Genomic DNA, 18,935 nt, shown 5'->3' with positions numbered 1-18,935 from the left:
AAACAACTTTAAAGAGACTCTCTCTTCCCGCCAGAAGCGCGAGTCTTCACACACTGCACCCGACGTCCCCGGCTCGAGTCCAGGACAACAAACACCGCAGAGAGGACACCCAGGCGACTCCAACAACATGGACACCCTTAGTCGACCCCCCTGCACTCCCACAGCAACACCTGCAGAGAAGATCTAGAGGATCCCATTGACTGCGACTGCCTGGTAACAAAGGAACCCAACGCCTGTACCAAGCACTGCACCGCAGCCTCCAGGACCGAGAGGAACCACCTACCAGTGCAGGAGTGACCGACAGGCAGCCCTCATCCAAGCACAGTCGGCGGCTGGCCCGAAAAGCCCCCGTGCCCTGCCTGCAACGCCTTAGTGACCCCCGGGTTCCTTCATTGCATTTTTTTTTTATAGCAAACCTGATGCCCTGTGCCGCTGAGGGTGTGTTTTGTGGGTTTTTGTGTGTCCTCCCCAGTGCTCTACAAAACTCCCCTGGCCTACTTCCCGAGGACGCAGGTACTTACCTGTAAGCAGATTAGGACCGGAGCACCCCTGCTCTTCATGGGTGCCTATGTGTTTTTCGGCCTCCTTTGACCTCTGCACCTGACCGGCCCTGTGTTGCTGGTGCTGTGGCTTTGGGGTTGCCTTGAACCCCCAACGGTGGGCTGCCTATACCGAAGAGACTGACTGTAAGTGCTTTACTTACCTGAGAAACCTAACCAAACTTACCTCTCCCAGGAACTGTTGATTTTTGCAGTGTCCACTTTTAAAATAGCTTATTGTCATTTTAACCAAAACTGTGTGTACTACTGTTTTAAATCAAAGTTCTATACTTACCTGTGTTGAATACCTTGTATTTTATGTACTTACTTCAAATCTTGAATCTTGTGGTTCTAAAATAAATTAAGAAAATATATTTTTCTATATAAAACCTATTGGCCTGGAGTTAAGTCTGAGTGTGTGTTCCTCGTTTATTGCCTGTGTGTGTACAACAAATGCTTAACACTACCCTCTGATAAGCCTACTGCTCGACCACACTACCACTAAATAGAGCATTAGTATTATCTAATTTTGCTGCTATCAACCTCTAAGGGGAACCCTTTGACTGTGCAAACTATCGCTCACTTTGTGATAGTATATACAGAGCCAACTTCCTACACCCAGCAAATGCAGGAGGTTCGCCATAGTCTGGAGGTGGGAGACGTGTCCACCTTGCACAGCCAGTCGTGCAGGTAGAGGAAGACTGAAACCCCTAACCTGCACAAATGGGCTGCAACCACTACCATCACTTTCGTGAACACCTGAGGGGCGCTGATAAGGCCAAAGTGGAGCTCGGTGAACTGAAAGCGCTAGTGGCCTACCACGAATTGCAAGTAACATATGCAGGCTGGCAGGATCGGAATGTGAAAATAGGTGATCTGCAAGTCCAACGCTACCATTCAGTCTCAAGGGTCCAGAGCAGAAAGGACCTAAGCGAGGGTTAGTATTCTGAACTTCTTCTTGAGGACGAGATTGAGGGACCATAGATTGGCACCAGAAAGTAGCAGGTATAACAACCACAACCTACTTCTTGCGCAGGGACTATGGCTCCCTTGGTCAAGAGAGCCTTGACGTCCTCGCAGAGAAGTGCCAAATGATCCTTCGATAGATGATCGTATGTTGGTGGCATAAAAGGAGAAGTCTCGAAGGGGAGAAAGTAGCCCCTTAAGACAATTTTTAACACCCACCTGTCCGTGGTAATGGATTCCCAGTGGGGCAGGTGATGGTGAATTCTGCCGCCAACTGGTCCTGGATGTTCCAACGAACTAGGAAGGCTTGGAGGCAGAGGAGGGAGCTGGGGTGGACTGGGTGGCCGATCCACAAGCTTGTGGGATCCCGGGTCCACGCAGGGGCTGTACAGCAAGTGCGTGGCGAAGGCCGGGTGGAAAGGAACACGGTTGGGTAGCCCTTCCGTAGCCATGAAAGGAGAGGAAAGCAGACTTTTGGGGGGGGGGGGGGGGAGGGGGGGGGGAAGGGGGAAGGAGCAGCTACAATGCCAAGGGATCGAGCCGAAGCCCGGGAATCCTTAAAGCGCTTGGGCGCTGAGTCCACTTTTGCTCCGAAGAGACGGGTGGCAAAGGGCATGTCCATCAAGGATTGCTAGATATCTCCTAAAAAAATAGAATACCTCATCCAGGCATAGCGCCTCAAGGCCTCTGTCAATGCAACCAATCTGCCCAATGAGTCTGTCGTATCCAGTCCAAAACGAATCATGAACTTCACTGCATCTCTCTCATCCGTAACGGCTTGGGAGAGAACGGTCCGAGCATCCTCCGAAACTCGAGGCAGGACTTGTATGACCGTATCCCAGAGAATATAGGTGTAGCGGCCCAAAAGGCATGTGGTGTTCACCGACTGCAGCGCTAGACTGGCAAAAGAAAACATTTTCTTCCCCAAGCTATCCAGTCTTTTTGATTCCTTGACAAAGGAGTGGTAGGAAATGCACCAGAGGAAGACTAAGCCTGGATGACAAGGCTCTAAGGCGTAGGTCAGGAATTTTGGGTCGGTTGGCGCAGGCCCATGGCTGCGGGCAACCATCCTATTCACAGGAGCCTCTGTGCTGAGTTTGGACCAGGTACCCAAAAGGACATCCGTAAGGGCTTTACTGAAGGAAGGAGGAGTTCCAAATTGAAGGCCCCAGGCTGAAGCACCTCGGTCAGGAGGTCCAAAACCTCAGCAACCATTCTCACCTCCACAGAATATGACGCTCACTCCTCCGTAGCCATTGTAGGGGGGAGAAGGCATGCCAGGGTCAGGGGAGGTGTCTAACCCAGTCCATGTTAAGGTCAAGCTGGTATTCTAAAGGGTCCAGCGACCCCTCTACACTAACTATATCCATAACCATACCCATAGGAATAAGGGTCAGGATTCGCCCTGTGCCCCGGAGAGCCCATTGAAAACTGAATCAGCATCAAGCAACGCCGTTCTGGCTTTGGGTCGTCGTGGATCAATATAGGATCAACACTGATTGGAGCCCCACCGAAGTCAGGAGCGTTGGTGTCTGTCCCCAATGCCAGGGAAGGTCACGTTGGCACGACTGGTGCTGGGACGGATCCGGGAATGGATCCAGAGGTGCCCTCTGGAGTCGGGGACAAAATCGACCACTTGGAATCCAAGGGGACCCTCACAGACTTCCCTGGGCCCGAAAGCGCCTAAGGTTGGTCGGTCTGCCCAAAGATAAGGCACATGGGCTCATAAAATTCTTTGAGTCGGGTAGGGGTGGCACCCGCTCTCAGAAAGTAGGGGAGGTGCGGAGCCAGCCAAGACAGAGGCTCCAAAGACGGACGCCTAGAGCGTCGATGCTCTTGCTGCGTTGCGTCGTCCAAGCGACAGGGTAAAGTCGAAGAATGTTCGGCCTTCTTCAACTTCTTCTTGTGACCTGACCATCCAAATGACTTGGACGAGGAGGAGGAGGAATGGTGATGACTCTGCGACCGGTCTCCTGTCCTTCCTCTTGAATGAGACCGGGAGCAACATGGATTCAAGTGGCAGGCCGCCATGAGTTTCAGTCTCCCTCAAAGCTTTCTGGTTCATGACACAACACTCAGAGCACGACTTCGGGTCATGGTTGCACTCCAGGCACCGGAGGCAGATGATGTGCGGATCCGTCACAGACATCATTCAGTGACAGGAGTTGCAGAGTTTGAATCTGGTCTTTCGGGACATCCCTCGACGCATCCTAAACTCGTCAAAAATATATATCAACAAAAGTGTCAGACGAGGGGCTAGCTCTTCTCTGGATCTGCACGTACAGTGGTGCGGAAAGAAAATAATTTATGTCAGTGTGCCAGGGTGGCGCCTGTGAAGTCAACGGACGCCACCTGACGGCACGCAGGAGAACTGCTCGAAGAAAAATCTCCGGATGCAGTCTGACACCTGGGGGAAATTCTAAGGTAAGGAATCTGCAACTAGAAGTCTCTATCAGATATATTTCTTACTTCGAACGGTTTGCTCCTGTAGACAGGCAGTAATCAGCTGGTTAAATGGCAAGTTAATTCCATATTGCTGCAGGGGAGTAAAGTTTTTTTTTATTTTGTTTTTAGAGGAGTTGGTTGAGACAGACTGGATAATTGACTGAAAAGGAGCAATCAGGAGGAAGCGTTCCTTGGTTGGACACTGTGGCGGTCATTCTGACCTCGGCGGGAAAAGGCTCTTACCGCCGGTCAGAAGACCGCCATTCTACCGCCGTGGCCACGGTAAACCGCCACGGTCATTCTGACCCACAACTGCCAAACCGCCAAAAACCCGACATCAACGGAAGGCCGCCTCATCAGCGGTCAGCGATAAACTGGAGATGACCAAACCTCCACCGTCACGCCAACACAAAAACGCCCATGCCATTACGACCCACGAATCCACGCGGCGGTCTTTCAACCGCGGTATTCCATTGGCGGTACACACCGCCGCGCTCAAAATACACACACCCATACAAAACAGCCACATTGGACAATTCCAAATACACACACCTGATACACATACACACACCACTCCCACACACCCATCACCATATAAAACACACACCTACATCACCCACAAACCCCCCCAAATCGAAATTCAGAGACAAGGCGCAATACACAGAGAGAGAGCACAGGGAACGCAAAGCACAACACACACAGGAACCCAACATCATCACCCACACATCTACGCACACATCACCACACACCACCACAAACACCACCCCACACCTCATCCACACCACCCCATGGCACCCCAAAGACACCCCAGGTTTTCGGACCAAGAACTCAGGGTCATGGTGGAGGAAATAATTAGGGTAGAGCTGCAGCTCTTCGGCACACAGGTGCAGCACACCACAATAGCCAGGAAGGCGGAGCTATGGCAAAGGATCGTCGACAGGGTCAACGCTGTGGGACAGCATCCCAGAAATCGGGAAGACATCCGAAAGCGCTGGAACGACCTATGGGGGAAGGTGCGGTCGATGGTGTCAAGACACAACATCGCTGTGCAGAAGACTGGCGGAGGACCCCCACCCACTCCACCCGAATTCACAGCATGGGAGCAAGAGGTCTTGAACATCCTGCATCCTGAGGGCCTCGCTGGAGTAGCCGGAGGAATGGACTCTGGTAAGTCTAATCTCAACTACTTCACCCCCCCCAACCACCAGCATGCCAACCCACACCCCCACCCTCACCCCCAACCCCCCAGCACACATCCTCCCTGCCAATGTCTCACCAGCACAACCCACCCAACACAACACCAATCCCTGAATGCCAACACAAACCATGGACACCCATCACGTAAGCATGACCACTGCACATACCCATCCCCCCCCACAAACAACCCTCACAACTCCTCCCACAAGGGAATGCCAGCACTGGGGGACAAGGGCACCCACAAATCGCATGCCATGGCACACACAGAAGCAATAACCATACTCTTTTACCCCTGCAGGGCCCGAACGCCAACACACCGGCCAGGAGGGTCCAGATTTGTCCACCCCACCCCCAGAACAGGCCCCCAGTGATGACAGCAGCTCTGTCGACCTAGAACCTGATGACCAGCCCGGACCATCGGGGACCTCTGGACAGTCGGTTCCCCACACACAGACACAGGCCACAGCAGACCCAAACCCCTCTGGGAATACCAGCACAGCTCCCACCCAGCGGGCCCATGCCTCTGTCTCCAGGACGCGTCAATCTGCGGTGTGTCCGCCACTACAGGGCACCCAGGCTGACCCACCACCCCAACAACAACAGGGACCTGGGGGCAGTGGTAGTGGGCACACCGTCCAGGGGACAGAGGCCCGGGGAAACAGGGGAACTGGGAGGGCTGCTGTGCGAGAGGGGGGGGGGGGGCCGGTCCAGGGAACCCACTCTCCAAGAGGCCCTCACCACCATCATGGGAGCATACCACCACTCCCAGGACACGATGGCGACGGTACTGGCCAGGTTCCAGGAGATCCAGGCACAGCAGGAGGAACGGTACATGGGGTTCAGAGACGAACTCCGGAACATCGGTTCCGCAATGGGGACCATCGTCCTGGCCCTCAACCAGATAGTCACCACATTGCGGGACCATGTGGCACCCAAAAGGGCCCCTGTCACTAGCCCGGACCACGAACAGCCTACCACCTCCGCCGGCGCTAGTGGACAGGAGGCCCCCCCACACAACGACAGGCCACCAGAACCCAACCTCCTGCTGAAGATCAACCACCCCGCAAGCGGAACCTGAGATCACACAAGAAGACAGAGTAGGATGTCAAGACCCCCGCCAGCATAAGATACCCCCTGATGTCATCCCACTGTCCCACATTGTCACCCTGTCAAACCTTAAACAGCCCCTGCTCCATCCTTCCACAGGCATATGGACAATGCACCTGTGAGACTGAGAACTGGACTCTGCCATGGACATTACTCCACCCCCACCCATCACCGTTTTACTATCATGGACCTATATGCAGCACTTATAATAAATCACCAATTGCACTTCAAAAATCAGGAGTCTGCTTGTATTCTTAACAAATGTATTACACATAACAGTGCAATAATGTTCAGTTACATTGTGATGACAACATACCAATGTCAATAAGCATTAGTCCATGGGCAAACAAAGCAGAAGTCACGCTGTGGGTCATACAGCTCTCAAAAGGGAAGGGAAAGTCAAAAATCAGTTAAAAGGAACTGGGGGGAAACACAGAAAGTAGAGATGCAGGAGGCCAGAAGTAAATGTAAAATGGCGTGGGTGATTCTTACCTGTGTGCTACTGAAAGTATTGTTGTATAACTGTGTCCCTGTTGTCCGTGTCGTCCCCGTCGTCTTCCTCCTCTTCACTCTCCACAGCTGCTACAACACCACCATCTGGACCATCCTCCTGCAGGAAAGGCACCTGGCGTCGCAATGCAAGATTGTGAAGCATACAGCAGGCCACGATGATATGACACACCTTCTTTGGTGAGTACATTAGGGATCCACCTGTCATATGCAGGCACCTAAACCTGGCCTTCAGGACCCCGAAGGTCCGTTCTATAATCCTCCTAGTTCGCCCATGTGCCTCATTGTACCGTTCCTCTGCCCTGGTCCGGGGATTCCTCACTGGGGTCAATAGCCAAGGCAGGTTGGGGTAACCAGAGTCACCTATTAGCCACACACGGTGTCTCTGTAGCTGTTCCATCACATAAGGGATGCTGCTATTTCGCATGACATACGCGTCATGCACTGACCCAGGGAACTTGGCATTTAGATGGGAGATGTACTGGTCAGCCAAACAGACCACCTGGACATTCATCGAATGGTAATTTTTTCTATTTCTGTACACCTGCTCATTGTCTTTTGGGGGTACTAAAGCCACATGGGTCCCATCAATGGCACCAATGATGTTGGGGATATGTCCAAGGGCATAGAAATCACCCTTCACAGTGGCCAAATCACCCTCCTCAGGGAAAACAATGTAGCTCCGCATGTATTTCATCAGGGCAGACAACACTCTTGACAAAACCTTAGAAAACATAGGCTGAGACATCCCTGATGACATGGCCACTGTTGTCTGAAAAGACCCACTTGCCAAAAAATGGAGTACTGACAGAATCTGCACCAGAGGTGGAATTCCTGTGGGTTGGCGGATGAGGGACATCAGGTCTGGCTCCAGCTGGGCACACAGTTCATGTATAGTGGCTCGGTCAAGTCGGTATCGAAGTATAATATGTCGTTCTTCCATTGTCGACAGGTCCACCAGCGGTCGGTACACGGGAGGATTCATCCTTCTCCTCGCAAGTCCCAGCGGACGGTGCCTAGGAAGGACAACATGGAGTACAGAGTCAAGCAACCCACAGGTACGTTCACCCAGCTTGCACAGTACACGAATCGCTATGCATTGAAAGGCGTGTATGAGTGGCAATGCAAGGCCTAGGCCTGTGTGACGCAGTAGTAATTAAGCCATGTGGGCCCTTGTAATGGCGGCTGCCTGACCTGAGAAGTGTGACAGTGGGATGTGAGGTCAACGTGCTGGCGTGGCACACCGTGGCGGTAGGCGGTCGAAGACCGCGGTGCGAAGGCGCATTGGTTAACATTGCACCCTATGGGTCTCAGGAGCCAATGACGATGTGCACCGGCGGTCGCGGTACGCACTGCGGCGGTACGCACCGCCGCAGGCGTGACCGCCATTTTCTATCTGCTTAATCACTCGAGACCTGATCATCCACAGGAGAGGACCTATACTGCAAGTGCTGCTGTGACCTCGGTCTGGAAGAGACAATGGCTGCTGCGACTGGGGAAAGGGCCCCTGCCTTCACTTCAGAAGAGTTGGAGAAACTTGTGGATGGGGTCCTGCCCCAGTATGCGCTACTCTACGGTCCTCCAGACCAACAGGTAAGTACACTGGGTGCACGTTGAATGGGCTATGCCCGGGTTGTGTATGGTGGATGTAAGATGGTGGGGTGGGGAGCGAATGAGGAGTGCAAGGCACGACAGATGAGAGCATGTGCCACATGGCAAGGTTGGGGCAATCACATCTGACATGCAGAAAAATGTTGAAATTTCCTTTCCAAACCTGTACATGTCAAATAGGTCAGCGCCCATCAGAAAGTCGACATTTGGCGTGCCATCGCCAAGGAAGTCCGGGCCCTGGGGGTCCACAACAGACGGGGCACCCACTGCCGAAAGAGGTGGGAGGACATCCGCCACGGGACCAGGAGGGGTGCCAGTCGTACCTTGACCCCCCTGATGTCCCGGATCCTGGCGGTGGCCTACCCCGATTTGGATGGGCGCGTGAGGACATCACAGCAGACACAAGGGGGTGAGTACCAGCATATTCTGCTATCTTTACGCGCAGTGGAGGTGTCTGGGTGGGGGAGGAGGGCTGTGGGTGACATTAGGCCAGGGCGCTTTCTGTAGTGTAGTCCCCTCCTTTAGGCATGGCCCTGTGCCCCCGCCCCCCACCTCCGTAGGGTGCCAAGTACAGCAATCCATGGTCCAGCATTAACCATGTATGCATTTGTTGTCCATAGACCTGTAGGCCTAGTCACAAGTACTGAGTAGTGTACCCCGATTGCGCGGCGTAGTGCTGGAGGCTCCTGTGTCTGTCCTCTCCGACAACGGTGTTGACAATGCATGCACTCAACCTGTCTTTATTTCTCCCCCCACCCTTTTTCTTTATCTTCTTGTGCATGTGTGCATTAGCATCATCAGGCGGAGGAGAATTGGCATCGGAGCACGAGGGAGCTGCAACTCACAAGGCCCCGCTGGGCCATGCTACAGCCTCCGAGGTCACCAGTGATACGGAGGGCGAGGGGAGCTCCACAACGGGGACCCGTGGTGACACCAGCGACACTGACACGTCCTCGAAAGGGAGCTCCCTAGCGGTGGCGGCAACATCCGTACATCCACCCAGCGCACCAGCTCCGCCCTCCCAGCAGCCCCTCAGCCTTCGCTCCGTGCCCGCTCGCCCAAGAAGGCGGGCATCTCCTTCGCCCCAGGCACCTCAGGCCCTGCCCCAGTTACCCCTGCTGCCCTCAGTGAGGAGGTCATTGACCTCCTACAGACCATCACTGTTGGGCAGTCTACCCTTTTGAATGCCATCCAGGGGGTAGAGAGGGAGGTGCATCGGAGCAATGCATACCTGGAGGGCATTCATTCGGGTCAGTCTGCCCATCAACGATCGTTTAATGCTCTGGCCTCAGCACTGACGGCAGCCATTGTCCCTGTTTCCAGCCTCCCTCTTCTAACTGCCTCCACCCAGTCCCACTCTCCTGTTCCTCAGCCTATCCCATCCACACCATCAGACCAGCCTGCACACACCTCAACACCCAAGGGCAGCTCATCCAGAGATAAGCACCACAGATCCCACAAGCATTCACTCAAGCAACATCCAGATGCAGCCATGGCAACAGTCACTACCACCTCTGTGTCCCCCTCCTCCTCGTCTCCCTCCTCCCTCCCTGTCACGTCTCCACTCACACCTGCATGCACACCACCATCAGCCAGTACTTCCATCACCACCACACCCTCCAGTACAGTCCGCACACGTGCAGTCACCACCCCCACTGCCATTTACACGTCCCCTGTGTCCTCTCCCAGTGTGTCTGTCACCCCCTCTTCCAAAACACACAAACGCAGGCAGGCACCCACACAACAGCCAACCACCACACGACAGCCTACGTCACAAGCACCTGCACCCATAGACAGCACACCTGACTCTCCTACAACCACATCCTCTCCCTCCACTCCCATACCCACTGCACCTACCCTTCCCATTGCTCCTAAAAAACTTATCCTCTCCAAACTTGACCTCTTTGCACCACCTGACCCACCCCCTCCATCTGGTAAGAGTCCGAAGAGCACCTCAGCCACCACCAGCCCTGGATCAAGTCTGACCATTGTGCACGGGTTTTGGAGTCCACCCTTTCCCAGCACAGATACATCGGCCAGCAGCAAGGGGACAGCCAGCCCCCCCCCCCTTGGAAAGAGAACCCGTAAAACCAAGGGCCGTCGTGAGAAGGCAGACACGGCTACCCCCAAGGAGCAAAGTCGTGGCCCGTCACCTGCCACAACATCAAGGGGAGGCAAGGGCCAGAGAGCCTCATCGAAGGAGGGCAAGGGCAGCTGGGCGGAGAAGTCAGCCAGCAGGGGCGCGGACCAGGAGGGCCCCACAAGCCCCATCCCGGGTGTGACGGAGGACACCCACGGGCCCAGGACTCCGTCACAGGAGGGTCCAGCAACTGCACGGTCGGAGGGCGACTAAGCAGGGAGTCCTGGCCAGGTCTGGCTCCCTTGATAGACAAGACAGGCACCGCTGAACAGGGCCCCGCCGAGAAGAAAGGCACCGCTGAACAGGGCCCCGCCGAGAAGAAAGGCACCGCTGAACAGGGCCCCGCCGAGAAGAAAGGCACCGCTGAACAGGGCCCCGCCGAGAAGAAAGGCACCGCTGAACAGGGCCCCGCCGAGAAGAAAGGCACCGCTGAACAGGGCCCCGCCGAGAAGAAAGGCACCGCTGAACAGGGCCCCGCCGAGAAGAAAGGCACCGCTGAACAGGGCCCCGCCGTCTCAAGCACCGCTCCGCTGGGCCCTTCCTGTCCAGCACCGCTCCGCTGGGCCCTTCCTGTCCAGCACCGCTCCGCTCCGCTCCGCTGGGCCCTTCCTGTCCAGCACCGCTCCGCTCCGCTGGGCCCTTCCTGTCCAGCACCGCTCCGCTCCGCTGGGCCCTTCCTGTCCAGCACCGCTCCGCTCCGCTGGGCCCTTCCTGTCCAGCACCGCTCCGCTCCGCTGGGCCCTTCCTGTCCAGCACCGCTCCGCTCCGCTGGGCCCTTCCTGTCCAGCACCGCTCCGCTCCGCTGGGCCCTTCCTGTCCAGCACCGCTCCGCTCCGCTGGGCCCTTCCTGTCCAGCACCGCTCCGCTCCGCTGGGCCCTTCCTGTCCAGCACCGCTCCGCTCCGCTGGGCCCTTCCTGTCCAGCACCGCTCCGCTCCGCTGGGCCCTTCCTGTCCAGCACCGCTCCGCTCCGCTGGGCCCTTCCTGTCCAGCACCGCTCCGCTCCGCTGGGCCCTTCCTGTCCAGCACCGCTCCGCTCCGCTGGGCCCTTCCTGTCCAGCACCGCTCCGCTCCGCTGGGCCCTTCCTGTCCAGCACCGCTCCGCTCCGCTGGGCCCTTCCTGTCCAGCACCGCTCCGCTCCGCTGGGCCCTTCCTGTCCAGCACCGCTCCGCTCCGCTGGGCCCTTCCTGTCCAGCACCGCTCCGCTCCGCTGGGCCCTTCCTGTCCAGCACCGCTCCGCTCCGCTGGGCCCTTCCTGTCCAGCACCGCTCCGCTCCGCTGGGCCCTTCCTGTCCAGCACCGCTCCGCTCCGCTGGGCCCTTCCTGTCCAGCACCGCTCCGCTCCGCTGGGCCCTTCCTGTCCAGCACCGCTCCGCTCCGCTGGGGCCTTCCTGTCCAGCACCGCTCCGCTCCGCTGGGGCCTTCCTGTCCAGCACCGCTCCGCTCCGCTGGGGCCTTCCTGTCCAGCACCGCTCCGCTGGGGCCTTCCTGTCCAGCACCGCTCCGCTGGGTCCTTCCTGTCCAGCACCGCTCCGCTGGGGCCTTCCTGTCCAGCACCGCTCCGCTGGGGCCTTCCTGTCCAGCACCGCTCCGCTGGGGCCTTCCTGTCCAGCACCGCTCCGCTGGGGCCTTCCTGTCCAGCACCGCTCCGCTGGGGCATTCCTGTCCAGCACCGCTCCGCTGGGGCATTCCTGTCCAGCACCGCTCCTCTGGGGCATTCCTGTCCAGCACCGCTCCGCTGGGGCCTTCCTGTCAAGCACCGCTCCGCTGGGCCATTGACAGTGCCGTTTCTGTGTCGAGCTAGTGTTCACGCTGCACTCTGGGCACCCTGCTTCCTCCATGACCAGTGGAGTCTGTAATCCACCTGATGGACTGTGGCTTTGCACTCCCCAGGATGGCACAGTGGGCAAGCCACCCACTGTAGAGACTTGAGAGACTGTGGCTTTGCACTCCCCAGGATGACACAGTGGGCAAGCCACCCACTGTAGAGACTTGAGAGACTGTGGCTTTGCACTCCCCAGGATGGCACAGTGGGCATGGTGGGCCCTTCGTGGTTCTGGCGTCGTGGACTTCTGTGGCTGAGGCGCCCCCCCTTCCCTTCCCCCGGAGGTGCCTGTAGTTTTGTCATTTGATGCCCCAGCAGTGTTCTCTCCAACGGACTCAGGTCTCCTGTGTGGGCTTTGCCCATGTGTTTGGTAGACATTGGCCCACGGACTGTGGTTATTTGACACACTGAGCAGGACTTATTGACTATGTACATAGCTTTCGCACTGTTCATAATTTTTGCTTTGATATTTCATAAGGATAATTATTCATGACTTCAATGAACCTAATTTATACATAAATTTAAATTGACATTTTTATTATGTCTTTGCATTTTTCAGGGGGGCTTGGGGGGTGTCACTCTGAGTTGTTGCTCTGCATTGGTGTGTAGATAGTTGGGGGGGGGGGTGGGTGGGTGTGTGTGTAGCGTATGTGTGTGCACGTAACCTTTTCTCGTCCCCCCTCCCCTGTGTCGTAGGGGCAGTACTCACCGTTGTCGTCTGCGCCGGAGTTCGTACTCGTGGTAGATGAGCAGGTAGACAAGAGCTGGTAGGATGTTTAATTCGGGTTCCATGCTGTCCTCCATCCTCGTGGAGTGTATAGAGGCGAGCGTTTTCCCGTTCGTAGTCTGTTTCTGCCGTGTTTTTATCGGCGGGGCTCCCGCCCCGGAAAAGGTGGCGGATTGGTGAGTTGTGATACTGTGGGCAGTACATTGTCTGCCGCCTGCCTGTTGGCGGTGACCGCCGCGCTGTTTGTCTGTCCCGCCGTGGCGGTCGGAGTGTTAAAGTGGCGGGCTGTGTTGGCGGTTCCCGCCAGGGTCAGAATTCCATTTTTTTGACCGCCTGCCTGTTGGCGGGTTGGCCGCCGCTTTATCACCGACCGCCAGGGTTGGAATGACCCCCTGTGTTTTGTACTTTTGTCTGCATCTTCATATTAACAGGCTTCGTTTCTAATCTTGTACCCAATATTTGCCATGATTCATTCAGCAAACGATCTTAATGCATTCATGTTTTTTACCTCTATGTTTTTATAATTTTATATTGCAAGGGTTTTACATTAACTATATACAATGAAAAGATTTGGATGCTGTGTGCCACAATAAAAATAATTAAACATTTTCATGTATCGTGATTTACTAGATGGATAGAATGCTCTATTTCTGATTCTTTCAACTTTTAAAGTTCCGTTATTAAAGTATTATAGCCATCCAGGTCTTTTAGGGCTGTTGCAGGGGTAGAGAATGTGTCACTTGGTTTTAAACTCTGCCTCACTGGATTAGCTTGTACTGTGAGAATGTCATTCCAGGGAATACTTTACATGTTTGACAATCCCCTGAACACATGCAACTGTTTGTGTTAATTTATATAAGCTTCATCCATTGCTTATGGCACAACGCATCCTAGTGGAGGAAATATGGTAAATGTATTAAATAACATAGAATACAGGTGTATATCTATTAATAGGCTGGCAAAAGTCAGATTTCTGCCCGATTCAGAGTAGGGTCTGCGGTTGCTTTGACAGGTACGAAAATAGGCAGGCTAGATGTTGCAGTTTGTACATTTCACTTGACTATTTAAACGTCCATGGCACATTCATAAAATGTGCTTGATATCATCTATAATGGTTAAAAATACTTGCCTGCATTCAATAATTTGTGCATGATTTTCACAAATACTGTATCTTTTGAAGATTCAATTGGATCATCATTATCTTCTGAATTGGCCCAGCTGCAAAAAAGGCGACATGATTTAATAAAACTTGCCGTCCACGGAAACTAACTGATTCTTCTAATGTAGATCCCCCAAAAAGCATTCCAAAACGCACATTTCTGTCGAATAAACTTCAGGTAAATTTAAGAAAATGTTTTATCTGTCATAACCAATAAATCAAAATAGTTTATGTGCATTGCAATTTGGAAGTGAAGAACATACAAGAAAAAATACATTTCAGTAATGTTAGTTCTGATGGACAATGTCTCAGTGCCACTTGTTTGGTTGGGTGTCGTACTGGTGCTAGGCAGACGGGACAAAAAACAGCGCTGCTGCATCCACGCCCCTGGATTCCCAGATACCCAGATACTTCCAGCCAAAGAATATTTGAAGGGGTATGAAGGGTGGTGAGTGGGGGATTAAGAATCTGTAGATTCTTATAGCCTCTGTTGTCGAAGGTATAAATCTTTACCTACTAACAGATACTACATCCTATACACATCCTTAACTTTGAAATACTTCCCGAGGACTGTCTAAGAAATTTACTTGGAGAAACCTTGGATATCACAAAAGAACACTACAACAATGCATATTGGGCAAAAGATCTACCAAACTAGGGCAACATCAAGAATTTAGATAAGTAATGATTAGCAAAACTATATGCAGAAGACCAAATGTTTCCAAAAAATCTCCCGTAGAACAGGAGCACTAGCTCACCCCTGTATAAGCTGTGATGTTGCCTCATGTACTCTCTTGCTTGCTGCTTCGGGTCACGTTTTCAGGCAAGTGACAATCCAGCAGTCTTCTATCTGTTAAGTAACTAGACGCCCTTCGTAGCTCAGTTGCCTCACCATGCAGTACTGACCTGTTCTTGATAGGTAGTTTCTAATTCCTATGACCTTGCTTGCACTGCCATTTCTACTTAGTTGGCTGAAGTGGAAGGAACACAGATGAAAACTTAAACTGCACAAAACCTTGGGCACAAACGGCAACTTCTGTCGATGTAACCTTGTTCTCAAAGAAGACCATATATCCACAGACTAATGTACTCAGCACTACCATCTCTTGTAATGATCACCAGGAACAAAGCTTTAACATTCAAAAATATATGTTGTCATGTAGAGGTTTTAATGAATTCAAGATGTGCAGGTTAGCACATATGAAAATAGTTTTTTTTTTAAATAATCCAATTAGACAAAGCTGCTGCATAACCTCTCGGTATGAGCAGGAAGTCAATTAGCCTTTAGAAACATTTAAGTGAAAATGTAAAATCGTATAAGTTACCAGGTTTATTTTGTTCTGATGACACAAACAAAAGACACTTCTAGATGTAGTAGCATGCACTTGCCCCGTACTCGAGCATCTTGTCCCCGCCACATAACCCAGTGCTAGGTTCTACAAACTCAGCCTTCAAAAAGCGCAAGATGCAGTTATGAGCTGTTCTGATATGGGTCAACAAAAGGTGCTCTTATACTATGAAGGGAGAGTGGATAAAATTGGCAATGTCTTATAATTTTTTCAAGGAAGAAAAAGATATTTAAATATTTGTCATGAGGATGTTGCGGTATCCCGTTTTGTTCAAACCCATCCTGCTCCTCCAGTTCCCAGATGTTCATGTGGACATACTTGTAGTGGACACTGGTCAACACGAGTAGTCCAACCACATAATGGCTTCACCAAACCTAGGCATGTTTGGTATCAAACATGCTGGAATCATGCAACTACACCAATTCCAGTGTTAGGTGCATATCATGTAATCTGAGGGTTTCTTAGAGGATCCCCCAGATCTACCTGTATAGCTTTGCAAGGTCTGCATGCCAGCCCGTGCTGCTGCCGACTCCAGACACTGTTCTGCCCCCTTGCTGCTGAGCCTAACTAGAACAGGGGAAGGCAAAACAAAGGGTTTCCTGTAGGAAGGAGGTGTGTCTTCCTCTCCTTTAGAACTAGGTGTCTCTGGGCTGGGGTAGCCTCCCAGAAATACCAGACAGTTGTGAAGGGCATTTATGGTGCCCTCCTTGCATAAACCGGTTTGCACCGGTGCAGGAACCCCCGGTTGCTGTTCTGGCGTGAAACCAAAGAAAGGACAGGGGAGTGACCACCCCCCTGTCCAACTCCTCCCCTAGGGAGGAGCGCAGAGCTCTACCAGTTGGCCACTTGATTCTGCCATCTTGAAAATAAGATGTGCAGAGGCCCCCTGGGAGCAACTGACTTGTTAGGCCAGCTTGGTGATTTCCCTGACCCCTCTGATAGGTGGGCCACTGCAGATACTGTCCAACCCCATTGTTAGAGGTTCTTAAGGGCTCCCCTGAGAGTGGGTCCCCACCTTTGTCGAACAAGACGCTACAAGGAACCCTCTGCACTTCTGCAACCTTGCCTCCGGAACCGCTGCTGGTCTGCCTTAGGAACTGAAACAAGAATATCCGGTTGGGAGGGCTCCTACTGCAACATTGTTTCTCCAGCTGCTGCAAGATGTCTGCAACAGCAGTGGCTGTGCATCCTCCAGGGTCACAAGGACTCTATTTGCATCAGGAAGCAAGAAGGAATCTCCCTTGGAGTGAAGGAGTCACTCCCCTGCATCCGCAGGCACCTCAATGACCGGCTGGTGGATCCTGCTGTCCCACGTACATGGAAAGGCTCTGCTACACCAGTGATGGTTCTATGGTCCTCTCCAGGTCCAACTTGTTTTCTATCCAAATCGGGAGACAGTGGGACTTTGGTGTAGCTACTGGGACGGAACTCCTGTGGACCGCGTCCGTTGTTGTTACCAAGGCTGGATGATGCTTCCTCCAGAAGCCCTTCAAGCACCAAGAAGTCACAGCCTCCAGCACTCTGCCACTCCAAGATCAGCATTCACCCTGCAATTCCTGTGGCGTGGGACTCCTCCTTTGCTGCTGAGTCCTCCCTGCAACTCCCTGTGCCTGCTGCCAGTGGGGGCTTCAATGATTCTTGCTGGCCCTCCTGCAACTTGAGGGCCAGCCCTGCCTCCTCTCCCATGGTTGAGTCGCTATGACCTTGCTGGTCCTCAAAATCCTGAAAACATCCCTGCAGCTTCTTCCTGCTTTTGCCAAGGCTCATTGTTGGCTCGGCTGACCACTGAACCCTCTGCACTCCGGAGACCGAGGTGGGACAGCTCGTGGGTGACACCAAGGATCTTTCTCCATCACCTGGACTCCTCAGCTGCACTTCTTTCTTCACTGACCTGCAGGAACCTCTCCCCAAGAAGGTTGGGCATTGCATACCTGCATTGCCTGACACCTCTGAGTGGTCTGGACACTGCCCCCTTGTTTTTCAGGTTCTTCTTTTCCGGAATCCACCCTTGGGTTCCACGACCTGACATTGTTTTTTAATCACAAACTGCATTTCTAATATGCTTCATTTATACCATTAAGACCACTGTAGGTTTATGAGTTTCATTGACCTAGGTTCCCAGTGTTACTGGACTGCCCCTGTTTATCAGGTCAAAGTGGGGCATGGCAAACACTATGCGGGAAAGGCACTCACAATTGTAATCTTGGACACAATTTCTTTTTTAATTTCATATCAACACAACAGCAATAATTGTATGGCATAGTGGGGCTAGATGACTAAGTCAGGATGTACATATGAATGATATTTGTATAGGCATGACCAGTAGATGATAAGGATGCAGTATACAAACTGGGACACAAATTGGGATACCCCCCCTAAAATCTCAAATATTCAAACAAAAAAAGAAAACAGGATTCTAAAGATAGAAGAAAGGAGGCGAGAAGAACAAATTACTTACTTTTGGTAAGGTCTTATCTGGTAAAGACTATTTAGCTGCAGAATCCTTGCCTTAGAATTATTCACAAGTGTCACAATGGATCTGGATTTTTTTTCATGAGCTGTACCTCTGAGTGTCGGTAGGTGGCGTTGTTCAGCTTCACATTGCGGCATCATCCTTGCCGAAAGTGACATGTGGGGTGCCTATATATGTGACACCCCAGCACGCTGATGTCAGTTTCTTTTCCGTACTTTCCACGCCAGAAGCGGTCATAATGGTTCCTGTAGGAAAGTACCATCTTTCTTGGCATGTTACCCCAAATTTCTGCCTGTTTGTCATTGTGTTTTTACTGTCTCACTGGGATCCTGCTAGTCAGGACCCCAGTGCTCATGGTTTGTGGCCTAGATGTGTTGTCAGTATGCTTGACTGTCACTGGAGTTCTGCTAACCAGAACTCTAGTGCTTATGCTCTCTCTGTTTACCACATTTGTCACTATAGTTTAGTGACTCCATATTCCAATTCTGATTGGCACACTTGATCCCCCTTATAAGTCCCTATTATATGGTACCTAGGCACCCAGGGAATTGGGGTTCCAGGAGATCCTTATGGGCTTCAGCATTTCTTTTGCTACCCATAAGTAGCTCATACAAACACTCTTTCAGGACTGCCACTGCAGCCTGAGTGAAATAGTGCAGACACTATTTCACAGCCATTTTCACTGCACCATGTAACTTATAAGTCACCTATATGTTTAACCTTCTGTTACTGAAGGCTAGGTGCAAAGTTACTGTGTGTGAGGGCACCCTTGCACTAGCAAAGGTGCCCCCACTTTGTCCAGGACCAAATTCCCAGACCGTTTGAGTGCGGGGACACCATTATAAAAGAGTGCACTACATATATGTCAATATATATATATATATGTA

General features: G+C 52.6%; 1 protein-coding gene across 1 annotated transcript in view; it reads right to left on the bottom strand.

The window, feature by feature from the left end:
• NUP133 (nucleoporin 133) overlaps positions 1-18,935 on the bottom strand; it is a 942,256-nt gene that overhangs the window by 72,401 nt on the left and 850,920 nt on the right. The window contains exon 25 of the mRNA XM_069234985.1: positions 14,197-14,285. Coding sequence (XP_069091086.1) covers positions 14,197-14,285 — 89 coding nt within the window. The remainder of the gene's footprint in view (positions 1-14,196; positions 14,286-18,935) is intronic.

The sequence above is a fragment of the Pleurodeles waltl genome, chromosome 5 (assembly GCF_031143425.1).
Source record: "Pleurodeles waltl isolate 20211129_DDA chromosome 5, aPleWal1.hap1.20221129, whole genome shotgun sequence".
Taxonomy (NCBI): Eukaryota; Metazoa; Chordata; class Amphibia; order Caudata; family Salamandridae; genus Pleurodeles; species Pleurodeles waltl.
This window is presented reverse-complemented; position numbering and strand designations above follow the sequence as displayed.